Raw genomic sequence first — 24,633 nt, 5'->3', positions numbered from 1 at the left:
ATATTTTTTTTAAAATGATCTCTTTGCTATATTGATATATGCAATTTTTTGGTTCACCCTATATATTAATTTTGGAACATTATTTTTTGGGGCTCTTAATGTTTGATAAATACCCTGATTTCATTCACTGTCAACCTAGAACAAAACAGCAGTCAGACAGTTCCAACAGATATATATATTAATATCTCAGACCGACAGGACAAGGACTAATCCATCTTGAATCAGATATATACATTAAGATTAAATTTCTAATAACATTTACATTAATATTCACATATATACATTGTTTGATTTTTTAAACAAGTTAAACAAAATAGTGTTAATTACAACCAGTCAAACAAAGTATATCCTATTTACTATTTATATCCTCAGATGTGAATTTACAATAAGGGCTGGAGAGGACAACAGATGTCTTTGGGAGTCTTATTTCTTCAAATGTCCGAATCACTTGGTTTCTGATTTTGTTTAGTTTGTGCAACAAAATATTTGGACCATATTCGAGCCTGAAGTCAAAAATATTTGGTCAATACTTCACTTAATACACCGACAAGCACAATCATACATATTTTAATCAAATGAATCAAAATGACTAACCCAACTGAATCGAACACTATTTATATGCTGAATAAAACGTGATAAACATTCAATTATCAAGAAAAAATTTTCTACATGCAAAAGAACTCAACTGAATACATAACAATCAGGTGAATCAAATGACAAACACTAGTGAACCGAACACTAATCATCTGCTGAATAAAATGTGATAAATATTCAATCATCAAGTAAATCATTTTTGCATGCAAAAGGACTCAACTAAACACACTAATAATCAAATGAATTAAAATAACCAACTCCACTGAACTGAATTTCATTGATGTTCTAAATAAAACTTGATAAACATTCAATCAGCAAGAAAAATATTTCTGCATGCAAAAAAAACTTAACTGAACGCACTAACAATCAGGTGAATCAAATGACAAACACCTGTGAACTGAACATCAATCATGTGGAATATAACGTGATAAACATTCAATCATCAAGTAAATCATTTCTGCATGCAAGAGAACTCAACTGAACGCACTAACAATCAGGTGAATCAAATGACAAACACCAGTGAACCGAATACTAATCATGTGCTGAATAAAATGTGATAAACATTCAATCATCAAGTAAATTATTTCTGCATGCAAAAGGACTCAACTAAATACACTAACAATCAAATGAATGAAAATGAGCAACTCTACTGAACAGAAAGAAAATAAGAATACATTTTCATTCCTGTGCCCTAGTTGCACCAAAAAAATGGAATCAAATTAAGTCAATCTACTAAACGAAGTAACTTAATTCAGTAAACCTAAAGTGCAACTAAAAAAATGTGAGATTGCAAGATTTTAAATGTAATTTCTTGTTTTCGTTCGTTTTTTCTTCTTCCTTTTGAAATTTTCTCGCGATTCTTTTCCAGTAGCGGTTTTCGCAGAGAACACGAGTGAAGTTTGAGAGAGATTCAAAGTTCTCAAGTAGCGGTTTTAATGTTGAAAAAAAATATTGTTTCATATTCAAAGCATGAATGAATATGTTAACGTTTCGGTGCTCTGGGCGCATGTATACACACTCATTTAATGGTATTGGATTTTTTTTTATATTTGGCCAGCTTGGATAGATTTGGATAAAAAAATTATATAGATGTGTAGCATGACTGTTATTTAAAATGATATCACGTGTCTCGTCCTATTTTGAAAGTTTTTTAATTTTTACCATTTTTTTTTAAGTTTAGGTTTTGTTAATATGTATTTAAAAAGACTCATTTTAAGAATATTTTAAAAAATTATTAAATATTATTAAAAACATATTTTCTTTTACTTATTTAATATATTAAAAACTTAATTAAAATTTTTCTATTATTATTTTTTTTAAAAACTAAATCCTTGTAATTTCTTTTGGTACGCAAATCTATTGATATTTATTATTGGCCAGCCATCTGCGTGCCCATCCATTTAACATGGATCACATTAACTTTACATACGTACACACATATGCATTTTCCGCATAACATTTAATACTACTTCTGCTGGGTTCATGGAATGAATGAAATTAGGGCAAACAGCCTCATATTCTATAAACAAAATTACAAAGTGCAAGCATCCAGATATAAGGTTAATTTAACCACGGTATTATTCAGTATCCAACCTTAAACTAAGATAATCCCACCGTATTATTCACAAACAAATGGTAACATATATATATATATATATATATATATATATATATATATATATATATATATATATATATATATATATATACTTACTCTGGTTGGAGCTTTTCCTTTATCGTTAGCTCAAAATAAAAAATCATTAATTCAAAGATTAGTCTAACTTTTTAATTATTTGTATAAAATACATATCAAAATACAAAATATATATTAAAAATGACTTAAACAAAATATATATTCATACACAAATACATTATGACATTTGATATTGAAATTCGTTGATCGAATTAAAATTGTCTTTTTGATATGATAACCTTCAAGCCATGCTTCATAAGAAGCACAATGGAATGAGCTGGGGTAGTAGGATGATTTTCCACAACTTGTATACGATAATTGCGCAAAAGAGTAGATGCCACCATTTTCATTTGAAAAAAAGACAAGTCTTTACCCAAGCATGTCCTTGGACCTGCATTAAAACTAATAAACTTATAAGATGGAACGTGTATTGTTTCTCCTTTCTCTGAAATCCATCTCTCTGGCTTGAACTCCAAGCAATCTTTTCCCCAAATCTCTTCAAACCTTCCCATTGCATAAGTAAACAACAAAATAATTGAATTTGGATTAACACAATGACCACTCGGAAGTGTGTCACGTTTCAATGATTGTTTACGTTCAATAGGAACAGGTGGAAATAGCCTCAAACCTTCACATAGAGCACCATGTAGGTAAACTAGCTTCTTCACATCCTCCATCCCTAAAATTTCGCGTTTTTCTCCTACATCAGCGCCAAAAATTTTTTCGATTTCTTCAAAAATTTTTGCCTCGACTAATGGGTGTGTAGCAACAAGCCAAAAGAACCATGTAAGAGCTGAAGTTATGGTATCTCTTCCAGCTACAAAAAGATTGAATGCAGCATCTCTTAGAAACTTATCATCGTGGACCATTTTGCCCTTTTCTTCACCCATCATCATCATAGAACTAAGCAAGTCATCACCGCTACTTTTGTTGCATTCATTTAACTCTTGACGCTTAGTTGCAATGCATGAATATAGTAGTTGGTCAAAAACTTTGCATGCTTTTGTCATCTTCTTCTCCTCACCAATTTGAAGCCATTCTTGAAACTTCCAAACACTTCTTGGAACTATGTGTCTATAGAATATGGACTCCTCAATTTCGTCAAAAGCCTTCTCAACTTCCACCAATGGAAACTCAATTGAGAGACTATTAGGATCATACCCCAAAACCATGATGCATGTTTCGTCGAAAGTTAATCGACTAAACACATCTTGAAGATCCAAAACCTCTCCATGCAACCATGCATGATCAAATATCGGAAGCAAGCTATTAAGAACCTTCTTTTGAATGGTATCTTCCACCATGGTCTCGAAACTCTTTCGCCGGAACAAGGAATGTTGCAAGGTCCTAATGTATTTCCATGTCTCGGAATCTGAGGCCACAATACCATCTCCGAAAGCTTGGAAGATCTCGCGAAACTGGGGACCCTTGACATAGTTGTCAAAGCTTTTGCTCATTATGTGATGGACATTCATGGGGTCACTAGTGATCATATAGTTCATTTTGGTGAACCATGGCCCCATGAATTCACCGGTGCCACCTTTTCGTCTCAAAACATTAGTTACAAAATCATGGATATGGCACAAGTTGCTAAGGACTTGTGGTAACATGCCAAGGATTGGCCAATCTATCAACAGAGGTCTTCTACAACATCTTCTACGATGAACAAGATATGAGAATAATAGGAGGATTGGTATAATGAGAAACAATATGGCCATTTGAAAAGTTTAATTTGTGGATCGGATAGGGTTATGCAACTCTTTTTTATATTTGTTGTGTATGTTGATGAAATCTTGCCACGGCCCACGGGGATATATATAGATGGAAGATTGTATGTAAGTAGGAGATTCTTCGCATTTGTTTAATAGTAATATATATTTTTTTGGATTTAATTATTTTATAATATAAATTATTAAAAATAAAAATGACAGAGGAAATAATTTATCTTATGAAAATATATTCGAGAAGTTCTAACAAATAAAGTTTTATTGGAAAGCTAAGCTGTTCAATCTTTATCATTGAAGATGGCATCAGGCTAAGCAGCTAAATGATTCATCTCCTTGCCATGGAACCTGATAATGACAATTTTCGTTCCTTGACTTTATCTTCCTCGATCATATCTACTATCTAACCAAACTTAATGCTATATATGGAGTATGGACAATGGTTGTGTATTTGATTTTTCGATTATTAAAATTTTAAAAAATATAAAAAAATTAAATAATTAATATTAACTATTTTTTTAATTTTTCAAACATTTAGAATTTAGGATATAAAATTTAAAATGATAAACATCGTTTTTTGTCTTTAGTTATTATTTATTCAAAGAATATAGCGCTTCTCTAATCTCCATAATTAAAAAATTTTTAATCGGTCTTCAATTATTTAAATAATCGATTTAAACAGTTCTTCAAATGATTCTGAAGACTGAATTAATTGGTTCAACTCAGTTAATCGAAAATCCATTGTTAGACTGATTCAATTCAGACTAAAAATCATTTGATACTAAACTAGTCCAAAACCGAAATAAAAATGGTAAAAAAATTATTTAGCTGACTAAATAGATACTATTTCTTAATGATTAACTAATTCAAAATAATAAATAAAAATATTTTTTTTAAATTATAAATTTTATACATAAATATATTATTTTATTATATTTAGTTTAACTTAGTTAAATCTTGGTTGAACTTTTGAGCCATCAAATCTCTAATTTTATTGGTTTGATAAAAGATTCTGTTTTAAGAGCCTTAGCCTCCTGGTACTAATCAAAGCGGTTTTTAAAAGACAAAATACTCTTTTACAATTCGAAAATTTTTAATCGATCTCCAAATATTTAAATAATTGGTCTACATAGTTCTTAGTACTAGTCTAAACGGTTTGAGTTACTTCGACTAATTACTTGAATAGCTAGATATTACTTAAAAAAATTTCAATTATAAAAAATATTTTGTCCTTAAAAAAAATTAGAAATTGAGAAGAAAATACTTAATTTAAAATTTATAATTTAAATTTTAAAATAAAAACTTTTTTATTTATTTCAAAAAAAAAAAGTAATTTTCATTTTTTACCAAAATATAATTCTTCCCCTTATTAGCTTTGTCCGCCAAATTATCATAACTACTTGTAAGACCCATAACTTCACTTGTCCATTGTTAAGCAAGAAATAGGCATGTTAACTGTTAAGCATTTAAAATGGGGTCACATGTTACTGAATGTAAAATCAATGAATATTGTTGCGGGTAGATATCTTATTATAAGTGAAATTTTGTGAATAAATGAAAAAAAAAAAACACGTGAAATATTTTTAGGATTATAAAAATACATACGACAAAAATAAAATTATATTCTAATATACATATTAAAGATTATTAACGAAGGACAAAATTAATTTGTCGCTAGAAGAATTTCATTTTATTTGTAAAAGATATTTTTAAATTTAATTAATTAATATTATTATTAATATTAATAAATAGTTATCAATTGTTTATATATTGTCAATTATAATAATGATACATAGTACCATTTTGTTAAAGGACACAATTTTTTAAAAATGGTGTATATTTGAAATATTATATCTATTGATTAAAAAGACATAAATCTTTAAGAATGGTGTATGTTTAAAACATTGTACTTATTGACAATAAAAGAATCATAATAATTTATGCACGTGACAAATTATAATTATTATATATGTACAATAGATATAAATAAAATCTTTGTTCACTATTTATAAAGAATAATTGAGTGTGTATTTTAACTATTATAAGACTTTTTTTGTTTAAAAGAGTTGAAAATTTTTTATTATTATTAATTAAAAAATTTTTAAATTTTATTGTATCTTAAAAAAATATTATCATCAATCCTATAACAACTAAATATAAAAATAAATATCTTTTAAAAAAATTATTTAATTATATCTAATCATCTTTATATACCCAACAATTAGTCACATATTCACTAAATTCATTAAATATATTAAAAGCGTGATTCAAAATTTTTATTATTATATTTTAAAAATCCTTGTTATATTTTTAGGTACGCAAATCTATATATTGATATTTATTGATGGCCATCCATTGAACACGGAGCACATTCATTTTACATGCGTACATACGTATTTATCCCGATAACATTTAATACTACTTTAGTACTTCTGCTCGATTCATGGAATGGATGAAATTTGTGCAATTAAATATCATAAAAACCAAATAATGTAAGTTATTATTAAATACTTTGAGGATAAAACAAAAATATTTATTCTTTTTAATCAATTTATGTCACATGAGATAAAATAATTTTATTATAAATACTTGTTAATAACTTATTATTCAATTAATACATTCGTATAAGAATTATAATTTACATCAAAAGTGAGTTAAATTTTAAAATAATCTTTAAAATCAATATTATGCATTAAAATTATCTCTAAAAATTTAATTATATCTCTAAAATTGATAAAAATATATTATACTAATTCTTGAGTCATTTAATTTTTTTATATATTGCATACTGATGTAGCTTAATGACGTGAATCATTAATGATACTTATCACTTCATAGTTTGGTCACGCATAATAATATGATGACAGGTCGTGACACATAACATATTGACATGGACAAGTATATCACATGTGCTATTTTGTCATGTATTAATTTGTGTCACGTTTTGTAATATTATTCGTTCACATATCATCCATTATGTCATCATTGTAAATATATTAAATTGGTTCTTGACTTTGAATTAAGTAACTAATTTTAGTGCCTCAAATTGAATATCGTGTATCAAATTAGTCTCTTCACTAGTTTTTTTTTTTGGTTATGAATACAAAATTCTTAATATCTTTGAATGCTCTCATTTTAATTATACAAATTTTCTTTCATAGTAATTTAATACTTATAATTACGCGATGCGAGATAACTTTTCATGCAGTAAGAGAAAAAATTACACACTCACTTTAGATAAGATCATCAATTTAGATGACTAAATTATCACCTCTTCCTATAAATATTCCCACAAATTTAAATATTTCTCAACCCAATTTTCACATAAATCAATTTAAACTCTTGCCGACTTAGTCATTAAAATTTCATATAAATACCGCCAACCGCAAGTTACACTCTTGCTGTCATCTCTGACTTCTTTTATTTAGTCCATTTATACGCAATCGGTTTAAATTATGTCTCATAACAATGATTATGTTTTTTAATAAAAGAATTATATGATTGGTTTAAAAAATATATTTTTTAATTCTAAAAAACGTGTATTTCATATTTTATAGAAATAAAAAAATAAAAAATGTGTATTTTAATTCTTAATTTTTTGTTAAAAGTATGCGTGTTTTTTTGACAAAAGAAATTGTTTTTAATCAATCAAATAATTTTTTTAAAATAACATACTTATATATTATAAAATTTATCAATGCTAAATTATTGTAAAAAAATTATATAACTAAAACTAAAATTTTAAAAATATTTTATAAAAATACTTACATTTAAATGATATATGAAAAATAAAATTAAAATTAGTGCATTTAAAGATATTGAAAATTTTGAATTAAAAAAATTAGAAAAGTTGGTGAAGGAATTAATTTCATACTAGAAGACCAGGAGAATTTATTGTTTTTTATATGATGCATGGACACTGACACAGACACGGGACGCGACACGACACGAGACATGCTGACACGCAAATTTTAAAATCTTACATGACATAAAGACACGCATACATATAAAATATAAAGTAATTTTTCGATAAATCATAATGATATTTTAATATTTTATTAATATTAAAATATAAATTAAATATTTTAATTATTTTTAATGTCTTATTTTAATTATATCAAGTATTTAAAATATTTTTTATTTTAATAAATAATAATATATATTATATCTAAATTTATTTTAATAATATATGTTAAGAATAAAACTGCTGACACGTGATGATATTTAGGTTTGTCCAAGCGTATCCGAAGAAGAATTTTTTTCTTTTTTTATTAAGATACGGTTGGACACAACAGACACGCGTGTTAGACGAGTGTCGTTTTCGAAATGTGTCCGACACATAGACACGGCAACTCAGCGAAGTGTCCGTGCTTCTTTTAGCCATTACTTTTAGCCATAAATCCAATTTCTTTAGTTTAACAATTCAACTATATACTTTAACCCACACTTTTAAATATTGATAGCTAATTAATGGTAAAAAATAATAAATTCTAATAGTTCTCTATCATTCATCTTTGGTGCACGACTTTTAAGGATCAAAATGAGTTACTTAATACAAAATTAAGAATCAATTTAGTACAACTATAATGATGACATGTAGATGAATAATGTTACAACACGTGATATAAGTTGACATATAATCAAATAATATTATAACATGTGGTACATCCGTTCCGTTTATATCAATACATCACGTGTCAGTAATCGTCATTATATCATTTTACGTGATCAATCATGAATGGACATATATCATTAATGATTCATGTCATTAAATCATATTAACACACTATTAATAAAAAATAAATCAATGACTAACATAATATACTTTTATCGATTTTACAGACATAATTAAGACAATTAAAATTTTAAAAACAATTTTAATTTATAAACTATTGTAGAGCTTCTGGTCACAAATTATTGTAAAGCTTAACTCCACCAAAAACACTTAGTAATTCTTTATAAAACATATCAAACAGTCTTGTAATCAGTCTCGTATTAAGTCAAAAAAAAAAAAAATCCTCATAAATACCACATTGAATTTATTTATTATTTGATACAATAATTTTATCATTAATTTAAGTCATAAATACAGTAGCCTAGAAGCTAAGTAAGCCGGCCTAAGTGAAATCACCAAAAAATTAGTTTGGGGAGTTCACCCATACATCCCTCTTTGACCATCTCATATAATATTTTTTATTTAGGTTTTAGGTCTTTCTTTATTTCTCTAATTATGAAAAGCCCATATATTTAATAGAAACTAAATTTCTTTAAACCTAATTTTAATCTGAGATAATGTTACAAATAATATAAATCTTAATTTTATTAGTCGAATCATCACTGATGAATATGAAATCCTACAAACTTTAATTTACATCCTGTGTATGCAAGGCCAACTTTTACAATTGATAGCCATTAAGTTGATGATCCAAGTTTCAACTGAATCTTGACATCATTTTTAAATTTCCATGCATCAAGAGAGAAGTGTATTAAATATATCCTTTTAATATATTTTTAAATTATTATTCCTTTTAAACTATTATATATCTCTATATAATAGTTTAATAAATTTTGCAATAAGTAATTTTATGGTATACTCTTTATTTACATCTCTCTCACACAAGTTTGCATGAATTGAGTGTTATTTTTGTCGTAAAATTATTTATTTTAAAAGTTTAACATGATAAACAAAGATAAATTAAATAATTTATTTTGTTTAAAAGTAATTATTATTTTATCACTTTAATATATTAAAAATTAATATATAGATATACATTTTAAAAGTAAAAATGAAATCAATTTATAACCAAAGGAATAATAAATTCTCTTCACTTTGGATGATTGCATCTAGCTTTTATTGTAGCGAGGGTAGTTGATCAAGTGAGATTTTTTTTTTCTTTTATGATAAATAATGGGGATTGAAGAAATTTAATTCGTTGAAGATTCAAGACCTAAAAATAAAGTGGCTGGAGATTAGACACGTTGTCACTACTAGAGATTAGACTTCTTATAACTTTTTTTTTTCAGTTAATATTAGTTAATTATTTTAAATTTTAGAGTTTAAAGCATAAACTTTAATTTTAGATTTTAAATTATAAACTTTAAAAAAATTAGTTAATATTGATTAACTAAAAATTAATTTTTTATATTTTTTAATTAATGAACATGGCAAAAAAAAAAAAAGACTAAATGATATATTGAATCAATTTGACAATTTCATTCACCACTGATGATAATATCAATTGATGAGCATATTGAATTTGTGGAAACCAATTAACCAAAGGTGGGGTTGTTGCTCATAAACTGTCCCAAGGCCACCCCTTATTGATTAATGACCAATTAATAATGCATTTGGTGAATCAAAACCTATATATAGATTCTTTACCTAAATATATAATTTTGAACAATAATAATAATAATAAAAAAAGTGAATTGTATATATACATAAAGGGTAATATGTGACATATCAATAGCACTCTATCCATAGTTACGTTATATGCATGGGATGTTAAATTTTACTTGGATCGTGTCCACATTAAGTAAAATAGTAACGAGTGCTAAGAGTAATATACACCATGTAATTTGATGTAGGAAGGGTTTACAATGATGCAATGCCATTCAACTTTTCCATCAATTTTTCATGTAGCTTAAAAGCAAAAAATACTTGAGACTTACCTTTTAATTATTTTCTTATTAAAGCTAGCTAGCTAGATATTAATAAATAGTATCAAAATGTACACCAATTATTGTAACACTTCCTTCTAGGGTACACAATACCTAAATAACTAAATTCAACTTTTAACTTAGGGCAGTCCCACACTACAATCAATAAGCCAAATAAGTTCCATAATGGAGTTTTAACTTGACGTGAAAGTTACAAAGATAATTAATTATATCGATAAGTAACAAAAAAATATTAATAAAAAATTATTAAAATTTATTATTTTTGATTTTATTTAATGTACGTTACAATAAATAAATAATAAATAAAATAAAATAAAATTATTTAGGTTAATTGTTTTTATCTTTCTAAGATGACTGAGTTAAAAATATCTTAAGATACTTTTTATTATTATTTATGTAGAAATAAAATTTAACAATAATAAAAAACAAATAGATCATACATCAAAACAAGCATCTTCTAGTTACCCTAACCTTCAAGCCATCCTTCATTAAAAGAACAATTGAGTGACTTGGAATAGCTTGATGACCTTCCACCACATGAATATGATAATTGCACAAAATAGAAGCTGCCACCATCTTCAGTTGAATAAAAGATATGTCCTTTCCCAAGCAAGTTCTAGGACCCGCATTAAAACTAATGAACTTGTAAGATGGGATATGAACAATACTACCCTTATTAGAGATCCATCTCTCTGGCTTGAACTCCAAGCAATCTTTCCCCCATACCTCTTCAAATCTTCCCATTGCAAACAAAGAAAGTAAGATCATTGTACTTGGATTCACATGATGTCCACTTGGGAGTATGTCACTTTTGATTGGTTGCTTCCTCTCAAAAGGAATAGGAGGAAATAGCCTCAAAGATTCACAAAGAGCTCCATGGAGATAAACTAGCTTTTTACCCTCCTCCATGCCAAAAACTTTGTGTTTCATTTCATCATTATTGGATCCAAAGTTTTCTTTGATCTCATCAAGAATCTTAGCTTCTACTAATGGGTTTGTAGCAACAAGCCAAAAGAACCAAGTAAGAGCTGAAGTTATAGTATCTCTTCCGGCCACAAAAATATTGAAAGTTGAGTCTCTTAGAAACTTGTCATCATTGACTAATAATGTTTGACTTTGACCCTTTTCTTGTTCTTGTTCTTGTTCTCTCATCATCATCAAAGCACTAAGCAAGTCAACTTGAGCTTCATCTCTTTGACTTTTGTTGTACTTGCTTATCTCTTCTCTCTTTGATGCTATGCAAGAGTATATGAATTGGTCAAACACCTTGCAAGCTTCACTCATCTTTCTCTCTTGACCTATTTGAAGCCTTTCTAGAAGCTTCCAAACACTCTTTGGAACAGCATGCCTATAGAATAAGGACTCTTCAGCTTCATTAAAAGCCTTCTCACATGCAACTTGAGGGAACTCAATAGAAAGACAATTAGGATCATACCCTAAAACAATGCTGCAAATGTTGTCGAATGTGAAGCGATTGAAGATGTCTTGTAGATCCACCTCAACACGTTGTTGTAGCACGTGTTCTAATACAGGAATCAAGCTAGCTTCCACCTTCTTCTGAATCGTTTTCTCTAGAAAAATCTCGAAGCTTCTATTCTTAACCAAAGAAAGAAGCAAAGATCTATGGTACCTCCAAGTCTCCGAATCCGTGGTAAAAATACCATCTCCAAAAATTTGGAAGATGTCACGAAATTCAGAACCCTTGACATAGTTGTCAAAACTCTTGCTCATCATGTGGTGAACATTGATGGGGTCACTAGTGACCAAATAGTTCATATTGGTGAACCATGGTCCCATGACCTCGCCGGTTTTGCCTTCTTGTTTCAAGACATCGGTTATGAAATCATGGATCCGGAACAAGTTCCATAACACTATTGGTAACATGCCAACAATAGGCCAATCTATTAAGAGGGGGCTCTTGCAACATAGTCTCCTATGAAAGAAGTGTAAGAGGAAGCAAAGTAGTGCTGCCATTGTTGCTAAATAGAAAAACATGGCCATCACAAAATAATTTGAGAATGTTTATGTTGTTTGCTGTTTGTGTTTGTCTTTGTAGTAGTGATGTTATTCTTGTATCCCTATATATAAAGAATATAATGATAATATTCTAGGGTATTCAAAAACAGTCCAATTACATATTTTTTAAATTGTCTTTTATTTAATTTTTAGAAAAAATAATAATTTTTTAATTTTTTAAATAACTCATACGTAAAAATAAATATTTGAATTAATTAAATAATAATAAATTTTTTTAAAAATTGACCAAAAGACAAAATTCTAAAAAATAAATAACATTTTTGATTAAAAATGATGGATATTATATTGAATTCGGCAAAAGAAGCTGCTTGAGACTTAGTTTTAATCTAATGTGTGCTTTAAAGTTTTTATCAAATCAATTATCAGTGTAAAATATTAAATATAATATAAAATATATATTAAAAATAAATAAAATAATATATATTTATATAAATATATAGTAATTATTTTTTGAAAAAGTATAGATAGACAATGAGAATATTATACCATATGAATAATTAATATGTCGAATGTTTAATTTAATATGTATGCAGATGATTATATTTATTATTTTTAATTGGATGATTATTTCATTTGATTCGATTTACTCATGCACAATTAACAATGATTGGATGTTTAGTTCACTAGATGTGCATATAATTATCTTAATATTAAGGTTTAAGAGATAATTTGAGATATAATCTTTTTTTATTTTATTGGGTTAATTTTAAAATTCATTAGTAAATTTTTTTTTTTTGCATATAACATTTTTGTAATTTTAAAGCACACGTTAGATTAAATATATTGGATATTGGAAAAGCTTCCACATTCCTTCGTATTAGGGGTGCACATGGTTGGGTGAAGTTGAGTTTGATGTGATCCAGATCCAACCCGAAATATACACGGGTCTATTTATTATATTCGAACCCGACCCTAAACCCGATGAAACCAACACACTTTCGGGCCATAGTTATACCGGGTGAAAATTGGGTAAAAACCGGATCAGTAACATTACATTATGTTGATATCTTCTTGTTAACTAGCATATAAAAATATCTAAATTTTCAATACTCCAACCATTAATTGACAAGGTAAAATTTACTTAAAAAAATATAATAAGAACCAACCCTTCTTCAAAATTAAAGCATAACCACAATCAATACTAAAGCATAATCACAATTAATACTAATAATTATTTAATAACACCAAATATTTAAATCAATACAAATAATACAATATTATGCATTAGTCTAAAATCTTATGCATTCTAAACATAAAACATTAACTTATAGTCTTATAATAACTAATAACACAAAATATTAAAATTTACAATACTTAAATTTCACATAAGAATAGTCATGATCCATCACTAATAACACAAAATATTAATTGTGTATGATGACCGAATCACCGGGCCAACTTCGGGTGATCCGAGCTATGGCTCGGACCCGACCCAAAATAATGACCGAGTCTATTTTTACAATCCTTACCTGATCCTAAATCCGGTGAAATCACAATAAATTAGTTCCTAAAGTATTCGGAACCGGACCAGATCTTCGGACCAGACCAGTCCATGTGCACCCCTACTTCATATGATGATGTGGCTTGGCAAAACTCGTTATTGTTGGATTTGTTTTATTGGAAAACAAATCTAAATCGTTAAGTGTACTATACTGGCCCTATGAATTAAAAGTGCGATGTTTACTAGACAATTCATCTTGTCCACAAATGATGTTTTAAGTGAGACATATATGATAAATTTTTGGTGACTAGACATATATGATAAATAGTTAAATACTATATTACTTAATCTTGTGCCTTAGGTTAATTATTATATTATGTGATTAATTCAATTTTATTTTATTTTATTAAGGAACGGTTAGGAGTTCAATTTTTGTTTATTATGTGATTAAGTGTTTCGGCATGTTTCTCTTATCTCTTTAAAAAAACCTTTTGTAACGAAAAAAATTAATCGATTTTATTAATTGATCGATGGATACCTTGGTAGTGAGGCCTGTGATTAGAAAAAGGAGAAAGAAAAGTCATTCGCTGGAACATTCAAAGAGTCCAGCATTTAATACAGAGACCTAAATTATTGGTTATCTTCAATTAAATTACTTGGATCACCTACGTTACTCTATTTGGTATAATATACTACTGTATTACCTAGCAATTATGAATGATCTAAGTGTTCATATTAGGCGGAGAGATTACGAATTGGTGAGTTAAAAAGATCGGAAATTTTAATTTTGATAAAATCATAATTAAGTCGGAAACAAGTTATAAAACATTCTGATATTTAAGTCAATAATATTTTTTAGGTGTTATTTTAGATTAGAGTTTATCATTCGAATTTTTTTCCTTGTACCTGCCGCCATTATCTTATAACATCATATTCTCATTTAACTATTATTACAGATACCATTATTTGTTCAAAACACTAAAATTATGTTTGGTTAGAAGAAAAGAAATAGAAAAAAAAAATAGAAAAAAAAAATTTGAGTGGATTTTTATTTTTTTTAAGTGTGTTTGGATAAAAGGAAAATAAGAAGAAAAGAAATGTTATAAAAAGATAATTTTATCTTTATATTATAAAATATATTGAAAAAAAGTAAATGGATAATATTAAAAGTAGAGAGAGAATTAATTTTCTCTTTATTTTCTCTCCATTGTTGGAAGGAAAAAAAAATTAGTAGACCCTACCAAAATTTTTTCATCCATTTTCTTTTCTCTTTCATTTCTCTCATAAACCAAACAAAGAAAAATAACTATTTTCTTTCTAATTTCTTTCCTTTCATTTTTCTTCCTCCCATTTTCACCTCAAACAAACACACCATAAGTAATTTGGATTGCTTGTAAATTGGTAATTCATATTATCCTCAGGACCCATGTTTATGATTGGTCAATTGTTATATTTAAATAGTAAGATCTCAAAGAAGATACATACAAATAAATTTACATAATTTGTTCTTACTTGGAGAAGAGCTATACCACGAAATAAGCATGTATTGTAATAAGATGGTTGGTGGGAGAGAAGGACGGATGGATGCATGCATGAAATTATTGATTTGATTTGTTTCTAAAATTTTAATTTTTATTGTGTCGGTTTATTATAAAATCTTGTGGATCTTAGAGGAACCGCCACATGTTGCGAATTCAATTTATTGTTGGTGTAATAACCATGTGCCTGTTTTGATGATCAAACAGCGAATGAATATAATGTGACTTAGTTAAGTGGGGTGTGTAGGGATAAGGGGGTTAGTGAGTTATTGTTGGTTTTTGTTGCAGTTCAATTTTCACTCATTAGTGTACTTGGTTCTTAACTTTTTCCATTCTAAACATTTGTTGAGATGTCATATATATAGGGTGAATTCACTCTTCTCTTGCTTTAGCATTTTAAGTCACAGTAAAAGGTTTGTACAATCATGTGCCATCTTCCATCATAGCTTTCATGTAACACAAGAATCTTCTCCACCAGATACACATCAATCATCCTATTCAACATTTAACGAATAATACTTTACAACTTACATACTCGAGTTTTAGATTGTATACAACCAACCATTTATGTACATTCTCCCATCAACTTAAATTTTATAGATATAAAAAATTAGTGCAAAACTGACCGACTATAAACTGAAGGTTAAATTGCCATAGTTTGACCGTTTTATCGTCACCTGTAGTAACCAGTGTCATTCCACTCTATCGTCGCTTGTAGTAGCCAGTATAATTTTATGGCATAGTATTAGAATTTTGTATTTAAAATATATAAATTTTGATTCTTGATTAATTAAAAAAAATAGTAGAAGACAAATAAAAAAATATATACGCAAAAAGAATAATCAAACAAATCTTAAAATAAAAACTATTACTTAAAAATATATATTTAAAATATAATTATAATATTATTTCTTCTTATCCACTTAAACTTTTAAGAAAAATGGTATAATTGGAACCTTATTAATGACTTGGCAAATAATGCAACTCTTTCCACTGCGAGTCTCCCATTATGATGAGGCTTCAATCCAAGGGACTTACCAGATTTTTTTCTACAATCCCATCAGGCCCATTTCTGCAGACTCAGTACTGATTTTCAAAATTTTCAATTATCAGTTAATTTAATAAAAGAAAAAAAATATTAACCAATTTAGGTTGGTCAACTGGTTAACTCACTTATTTGTTTAAATAAGTGTTAAAAATTCAAATTCACTCTTAATATAATATTGAGAGTTTAAATTTTTCTTTTTTATATATATAGTAATTTATTAATTAACTATAAATTTTTAAATTGAATTTTAATCTATAATAGATTCATCTTTATCTTATTGAGTTGAAAAATAATGTAAAACTAAAAAAATAAAAGAAAATATATTTTATAAAACCTCAAAAACATGAAAGCAAGGCAGTTATATATTTTAAGATGAGTTTTATGGTGCCTTTGTTATGGTGTCTAAATTGTCTAACTTTTCTTTTAAAGTAAAAAATAAAATATTTAAAATAAAAAGTAAATTATATAAAATTTATTAAATATTAATTATTTACCTCTTTTAGTAACTTAGGTACAAAGTGATAGGTACCATAGCATTCACCATATTTTAAAGGGAAAAAACAAAGAGAAATTGAAAAGCACCCTATCCCTTCAATATTTAATTAATTTCCAGTAACATAAAACAAAAAAACATCATCTAATGCTCACTTCCCTTCTTGGCTTTTTGGTCTGGTATGTTAGCCCACCTAATTTAACTTTCGATTATATATACGGCAATATTAGAGAAAAAAAAAATAGAACTTGGCTTATTTAAAATATATTAATTATTGTAATAATTAATACATTTTAAATAAGATAAATTTTGACTATTTTTAATTAATTTTTGTTTTGTTATCAAATATTTTTGTTATATTTAATATCAAATCAATAAACTCCATGTACAGTATATGATAATATGAACTCAATTATTCGTTGTTTTAATTCGTGCTCTGAATACTAACTTTGATTACTCTCTAGAACTTTTGAACATGTTGTGAATTCATGAGAAATTAAATAGAAATTCAGAATAAATTATCCTACATATTCTCCAAACATGAACTAGATAGATACTCTATAAATATGTAAGGATTTTCGAAATTATTATCTAATTAACACATTTATATAGTAACAATCTAGCAGCTTTTACAACTCTTAAAATTAAACATCACAAATTAAAACTTATATTCATCTAATTACTTGCACCGTCTTTTAGTTATCCTAACTTTCAAACCATGCTTCATTAGAAGTACAATTGAAAGACTAGGAATAGCTTGATGACCTTCCACCACATGAATATGATAATTGCACAAAATAGAAGCTGCCACCATCTTCAATTGGATAAAAGATATGTCCTTTCCCAAACAAGTTCTAGGACCCGCATTGAAACTAATGAACTTATAAGATGGCACATGAACAACACTACCTTTATTAGAGATCCATCTCTCTGGCTTGAACTCCAAGCAATCTTTTCCCCATATCTCTTCAAACCTTCCCATTGCAAACAAAGAAAGTAAGATCATTGTACTTGGATTCACATGATGTCCACTTGGGAGTATGTCACTTTTGATTGGTTGCTTCCTCTCAAAAGGAATAGGAGGAAAAAGTCTCAAAGACTCACAAAAAGCACCATGGAGATAAACTAGCTTTTTCACCTCCTCTATGCCTAAAACTTTGTGCTTCATTTCATCATCATTATTGAACCCAAAATTTTCTTTGATTTCATCAAGAATCTTAGCTTCTACTAATGGGTTTGTAGCAACAAGCCAAAAGAACCAAGTAAGAGCTGAAGTTATAGTATCTCTTCCGGCTACAAAAAGATTAAATGCTAAGTCTCTTAAGAATTTATCATCATGTAGTTGATCTTCTTCTTCTTCTCTCATTAAAGAAGTGAGCAAGTCAACATGATCATGAGACTCATCAATTTTTGTATACTTACTTAACTCTTTGCGCTTAGTTGCTATGCATGAATATAAGAATTGGTCAAATATTTTGCAAGCTTGTGTCATCTTTCTCTCTTGACCAATTTGAAGCAATTTTTGTAGCTTCCAAACACCTTTAGGCACTACATGTCTATAGAATATGGATTCTTCAGCTTCATTAAAAGCCTTCTCATATGCAATAACTTGAGGGAGATCAATAGCAAGACAATGAGGATCATACCCCAAAATGATGTTGCAAATGTTGTCGAATGTGAAGCGATTGAACACATCTTGTAGATCCACCTCAACATGTTGGTGTACCACATGTTCTAATACAGGAATCAAATCATTTGCCACTTTCTTTTGAATCGTTTTCTCTAGAAACATCTCGAAGCTTCTATTCTTGAAAACAGAGTGGAGCAACAGTCTGTGGTATCTCCATCTCTCGGAATCTGTGGCGAAAATACCATCCCCAAAGACTTGGAAGATCTGGCGAAATTCAGGGCCCTTGACATAGTTATCGAAACTCTTGCTCATTATGTGATGAACATTCATGGGGTCACTAGTGATCATATAGTTCATTTTGGTGAACCAAGGTCCCATGAATTCACCGGTTCTCCCATGTTGTCTCAAAATATCAACTAAGAAATCATGGATCCGATACAAATTCCACAATAATTGTGGTAACATTCCAAGGACAGGCCAATCTATTAGGAGAGGACTCTTGCAAGATAATCTCCTATGGAAAAAATAATATAATAAGTAGCAAAATATTGATGCAATTATTGCTACATAGCAAAAGATTGCTGTTATCATCATAAAATCAACAAAGATAAGTGTGTTTTGATGAGTTGGTTGTATGTTTTGTGTTCTTATATATTCTCGCATGTCATATATATATATATGTCAATTTTTTTTTACTAATCAATATCAATTATTGTAGAGGTGGTCCATATAAAGATGATGTGTTTACTAGGCAATTCATGGAGTCCACAAAGTCACAAACGATATTTATCCTAACTGCGTGATAGAGATGTAATTAAAATCAATTATTGTACTACGAACCAATAAGCATTAAGAGTGCGTTATTATCTCTAGTTAGATCTACCTGTTCTATGGATGTCTCACCAAAAAGCACAATATCATCAGCAAAACAGATGTGATATAGTTTCAGTTAAGGTCATCATAAACCTTCTCAAAATCAATTTTCACCGCCATATAACTAATAGGCCCCTTTTTACTTTTATAGTATGAATAATTTTTTGGACCATTATAATGTTCGTACTTTGTCTCCATGAAATAAAAGTACGCTGAGATGAATTAATCAACTTTGGCATTATCACTTTAAGTATAGAGTGCAATTTAAAAATAATTTTTAATTAATTAATTAATATAAAATACAGTTTAAAAATATTTGTTGATTTGTTGTTAGTTAAACTCCTATTAATTTTTTAGCAGGATTGTTATATAATTAAAGAGTTAGGCCTATATGACTCATCATGGTGACCAAGAAAATAAATCTCAGCCCAATATTGTCAAGTTTTTTCTAAAGTTGAGAAGGCGAAAGTGTTGCATTGGAAGTAGCCCTGACATGTAATTATGAAGAGTTAGGTCTATGACTCATCATGATGACCAAGAAAATTAAATCTCAGCCCAATATTGTCAAGCTTTTTAAAGCTGAGATTTTGGAATTAGATTAGGTTTTGCAAAAGTTTTTGTTCACATTAAAAATTAGCACTACATATTTATATATATTTAATTTAATTTATACATGTCACTTCATATATTTTCTGCTACGGCCTGGCCCAAAGAGCCAACGGGTCGACCCGACCTGAGCTCCACCCGGCCCGGCTCCGCATCCTTCAAACGACCCGGACACGTGCCCTGTGCGGCTCACACACGGCTACGGGACAGTGTCCTAGAGAACCTAGGCCTGTCCCCATGAGGGGCCCACTACTGACAAGTATATAAAGGGAAGATTGGCTCTTCCCCCGAGGTACGTCACCTTTTCCATATCGTTTTCCCCCGCCTGCACACTAGCTGACTAGAGCGTCGGAGTGTCTTTGCAGGTGGCACCCCCCATTTTTCCTTCCCAACGGGAGCTCGGCTACGTGGCAAATCCGGGCTTAGCGCAACCGCAACCGAGGCATCCTCCCCCATCTCATAACAACCCGATCTGTCCGATAACCGACACAGAACATTGGCGCCGTCTGTGGGGACGATCAATGGATGTTGTGCTGGGTCCCGGAGACCAGGGCCGGGGAGCCGGGGCAGAAGGGGCGGCATCTGTCGCCTCACAGAGAGGGCGACGAGGGTCCCCCCGACAACACACCGAACAACACACGAGAACCCGACCCTTCGGAGGAACGGGCGGCGACAGCGCCATAATAATGCAAGAGCTACGTCACAGGGTTCAAAACCTGGAGCGGCAATTGGCTGACCAGGAACGTGGCGAACGAGTTACCGATCCCAGCTACACCCCATCCTCCGAAAGCCAGGAAGGAGACTCTTACCGGGGCCGTCCGCGGCATGCCCCCGCATCCAGAACGGAAGCGGAGAGCACCCGGAAAGAATCCCCGATTCCGAGGAGGCGGAATGATACGATAATATATTCCCGAGGCAAGGAGACGCGCCGCACGTCGCGAGGCCGCGAAGACGGGAGGTCCAACAGGACACGACAACCTGTGATAATGGGCACCACCCCGTTCCACCATTCCATCCTCGAGGTCCGGCTGCCGAAGCACTTCGACAAGCCGACGGACATGAGGTACGATGGGACTCAAGACCCCCTAGAACACCTCACTGCCTTTGAGGCAAGGATGAATCTAGAGGGAGTAGGGGACGAGGTGAGGTGCCGAGCTTTTCCGGTGACCCTTGCGGGACCCGCGATCAGATGGTTCAACGGCTTACCTCAGGGATCCATCCGCGGTTTCACGGACATCAGTCGTGCATTCCTCGCCCAGTTCACAACCCGAATTGCAAAGGCAAAACACCCGATAAACCTTCTGAGGGTAACCCAGAGACAAGGAGAGTCGACCAGAAAATACCTGGATCGGTTTAACGACGAGTGCCTGGAAATCGACGGCCTAACCGATTCGGTGGCCAGCCTTTGTCTGACGAACGGCCTTCTTAACGAAAACTTTCGCAAACACCTCACCACGAAACCAGTCTGGACGATGCACGAGATCCAGACGGTAGCTAAAGAATACATAAACGATGAGGAAGTCAGCCGAGTCGTGGCTGCCAATAAACGGCAGTCCGGCTACCCCCAATCTCGACAACCTGGCAATGGAGAGAGGCTGAAAGAACAAGTCAGGGAGGAAGCACCAAACAAGGCTCCCAGGTCATTTCGCCGGGTCGGGAAATTCGCCAATTACACGCCACTCACTCTCCCCATCATGGAAGTTTATCAGCAAATAGCCGAGAAGGGGATCCTGCCGAAGCCCCGACCACTCAAGGACTGTACGGGAGGAAACAAGAACCTCTATTGCGACTATCACAAAGGTTACGGTCACCAAACGCAGGACTGCTTTGACCTAAAAGATGCACTGGAACAAGCGATAAGGGAAGGCAAGCTAGCAGAATTCTCCCATCTCATCAGAGAGCCGAGGAGACGCCACCGCGACCATGACGAAGAAGCCAAAACCCGTTCAGCGAAGCGGCGACAAGAGCCAGAAGATAGGGACCACGGCCTCACGGTGATAAACGTGGTAACAGCCAAAAACACCGCGCCGAAGTCCCGATCGGCGCACAAGAAAGATGCTAAGGTCTTGGCGGTTTCCTCCTCGTTGGCGCGAAACTCTAAGAAGCCTCCGTCCATTTCTTTCGGCCCGGAGGACAAATGGTTCGACGACGCCCCGGAAAACCCCCCCATGGTCATCACGGCCAGAGTGGGAACCGGCCTCGTCAAACGCATCCTTGTCGACACAGGGGCTGATTCAAACATCATGTTCCGCAACGTGTTCGACGCACTAGGGCTGAGGGACGCCGATCTGACGACCCATCATCACGGGGTCATTGGGCTAGGCGACAACTTCATCAAACCTGACGGAGTAATATCCCTACCGATCTCGGTAGGACAAACCCAAGGTCGAAGGTCGACAATGGCTGAGTTCGTGATCCTCCGAGATTCCACCGCCTATAACATCATCTTGGGTAGGAAGACGATAAACGATGTTGAAGCGGTAATCAACACAAAGCTGCTAGTCATGAAGTTCGTTACCGATGAAGGATCTATAGGGTCCATAAGAGGGGATCTCGAGACGGCGGTCGCTTGCGACAATGCCAGCCTCTCCCTGAGAAAGAAATCAAAAGAGGCGTCTGGTGTGTTCCTGGATGACCTGGACGCCAGGGTGGACGACAAACCTAGACCGGAACCAGAAGGGGACCTGGAAAAGTTCAGAATCGGTGACACGGAGGAGAAATTCACGTTCATTAACAAGAACCTCCCGCAAGAGTTAAAGGAGCCCTTGATCGAGATGATAAGGACCAACAGGGACTTGTTTGCCTGGACGCCTGCCGATATGCCGGGTATAGACCCGAAAATCATGTCGCACCACCTGGCCGTCAGGCCAGGAACACGCCCGGTAACACAACGCAGAAGGAAGATGTCGACAGAAAGGGCGGAGGAAGTGGCCAGGCAGACGGCCAGCCTCCTTGAAGCAGGTTTCATACGAGAAATAGACTACTCGACGTGGCTCTCGAATGTTGTTCTAGTGAAAAAGCACAACGGCAAATGGAGAATGTGTGTAGACTACTCTGACCTTAACAAGGCATGCCCAAAGGATTGTTTCCCCCTCCCCAACATAGACGCGCTCGTCGACGCTGCGGCGGGCTACCGTTACCTCAGCTTCATGGACGCATACTCCGGGTATAACCAGATACCGATGCACCGTCCAGACGAAGACAAAACGGCGTTCATAACGCCAGGAGGAACCTTCTGTTACAAGGTGATGCCGTTCGGCCTAAAAAATGCAGGAGCGACATACCAGAGGCTGATGAGCAAAATATTCCGGGATCTTATAGGCAAAACGGTGGAAGTCTACGTCGACGATGTCCTCGCGAAAACAACGCGATCAGACGACCTCCTGGAGGATCTGGAGAACGTATTCGCATCTCTCCGGCAAAACGGCATGAGGTTGAACCCCCTCAAATGTGCCTTCGCCATGGAAGCTGGCAAGTTCCTAGGATTTATGATAACTCAGAGAGGGGTAGAGGCCAACCCGGAGAAGTGCCAGGCGGTACTCCAGATGAAGAGCCCATGTTGCATTAAGGACGTCCAAAGATTGGCGGGGCGGCTGACCTCGTTATCGCGGTTTCTCGGAGCATCGGCAGCAAAGGCCTTGCCATTCTTTAACCTCATGAAAAAGGGGACGGTGTTCGAGTGGACACCTGCATGTGAGGAAGCCTTTCAACACTTCAAGGAAATCCTGGCGGCACCACCTGTGCTGGGGAAGCCAAAGGACGGAGAGCCGCTATACCTGTACCTCGCCATAACAGGAGAAGCCCTGGCCGCAGTTCTGGTGCGGGAAGAAGGAAGGGCTCAACAGCCGGTCTATTTCATAAGCAGAGCCCTGCAAGGGGCAGAATTAAGGTACAGCAAGCTAGAAAAGCTAGCTCTGGCGCTCTTGACCTCCTCACGAAGGTTGAAGCAATACTTCCAAAGTCACCAGGTTGTCGTGAGAACGGACCAAGGGATCCGACAAGTGCTTCAAAAACCCGACCTAGCGGGGAGAATGATGACTTGGTCCATTGAACTCTTCCAATACAACATACGGTACGAACCCCGGCAAGCCATCAAGGCACAGGCGATGGCAGATTTTCTGGTGGAGGTAACCGGGGACCCAACCGAAGAAGCGAGCACACGGTGGAAGCTCCATGTGGACGGGGCTTCCAACCAGACGTTTGGAGGCGCCGGGATCATCCTGGAAAGCCCGGTGGTAGTCGTATACGAACAGTCGATCAGGTTCGAATTCCCCG

The 24,633-nt window shown here is 32.6% G+C and overlaps 3 protein-coding genes across 3 annotated transcripts; all 3 read right to left on the bottom strand.

Moving 5' to 3' along the window:
- Positions 1-2,499: 2,499 nt before the first annotated feature.
- Positions 2,500-3,810, bottom strand: LOC130981204 (alkane hydroxylase MAH1-like). The gene has a single exon (XM_057904816.1). The coding sequence runs from the start codon at positions 3,808-3,810 to the stop codon at positions 2,500-2,502; it is 1,311 nt and encodes a 436-aa protein (XP_057760799.1).
- Positions 3,811-10,950: 7,140 nt separating this feature from the next.
- On the bottom strand, positions 10,951-12,739 carry LOC130982712 (alkane hydroxylase MAH1-like). Its single transcript, XM_057906784.1, has one exon. It carries the CDS (start codon positions 12,691-12,693, stop codon positions 11,134-11,136), a length of 1,560 nt encoding a protein of 519 aa, XP_057762767.1. The 5' UTR covers positions 12,694-12,739; the 3' UTR covers positions 10,951-11,133.
- Positions 12,740-17,833: 5,094 nt separating this feature from the next.
- Positions 17,834-19,506, bottom strand: LOC130979864 (alkane hydroxylase MAH1-like). The gene has a single exon (XM_057903411.1). It carries the CDS (start codon positions 19,471-19,473, stop codon positions 17,929-17,931), a length of 1,545 nt encoding a protein of 514 aa, XP_057759394.1. The 5' UTR covers positions 19,474-19,506; the 3' UTR covers positions 17,834-17,928.
- Between the last annotated feature and the right edge of the window lie 5,127 nt (positions 19,507-24,633).

Source organism: Arachis stenosperma, chromosome 5 (assembly GCF_014773155.1).
Source record: "Arachis stenosperma cultivar V10309 chromosome 5, arast.V10309.gnm1.PFL2, whole genome shotgun sequence".
In the NCBI taxonomy this organism is placed as follows: domain Eukaryota; kingdom Viridiplantae; phylum Streptophyta; class Magnoliopsida; order Fabales; family Fabaceae; genus Arachis; species Arachis stenosperma.
Note: the sequence above shows the minus strand (reverse complement) of the source record. Positions and strands in the feature narration are given on the sequence as shown.

What these genes read in the sequence shown, in the direction of transcription:
- LOC130979864 (XM_057903411.1), bottom strand. Translation starts at nt 19,473, where the DNA reads ATGATGATAACAGCAATCTTTTGCTATGTAGCAATAATTGCATCAATA.
- LOC130982712 (XM_057906784.1), bottom strand. Translation starts at nt 12,693, where the DNA reads ATGGCCATGTTTTTCTATTTAGCAACAATGGCAGCACTACTTTGCTTC.
- LOC130981204 (XM_057904816.1), bottom strand. Translation starts at nt 3,810, where the DNA reads ATGGGGCCATGGTTCACCAAAATGAACTATATGATCACTAGTGACCCC.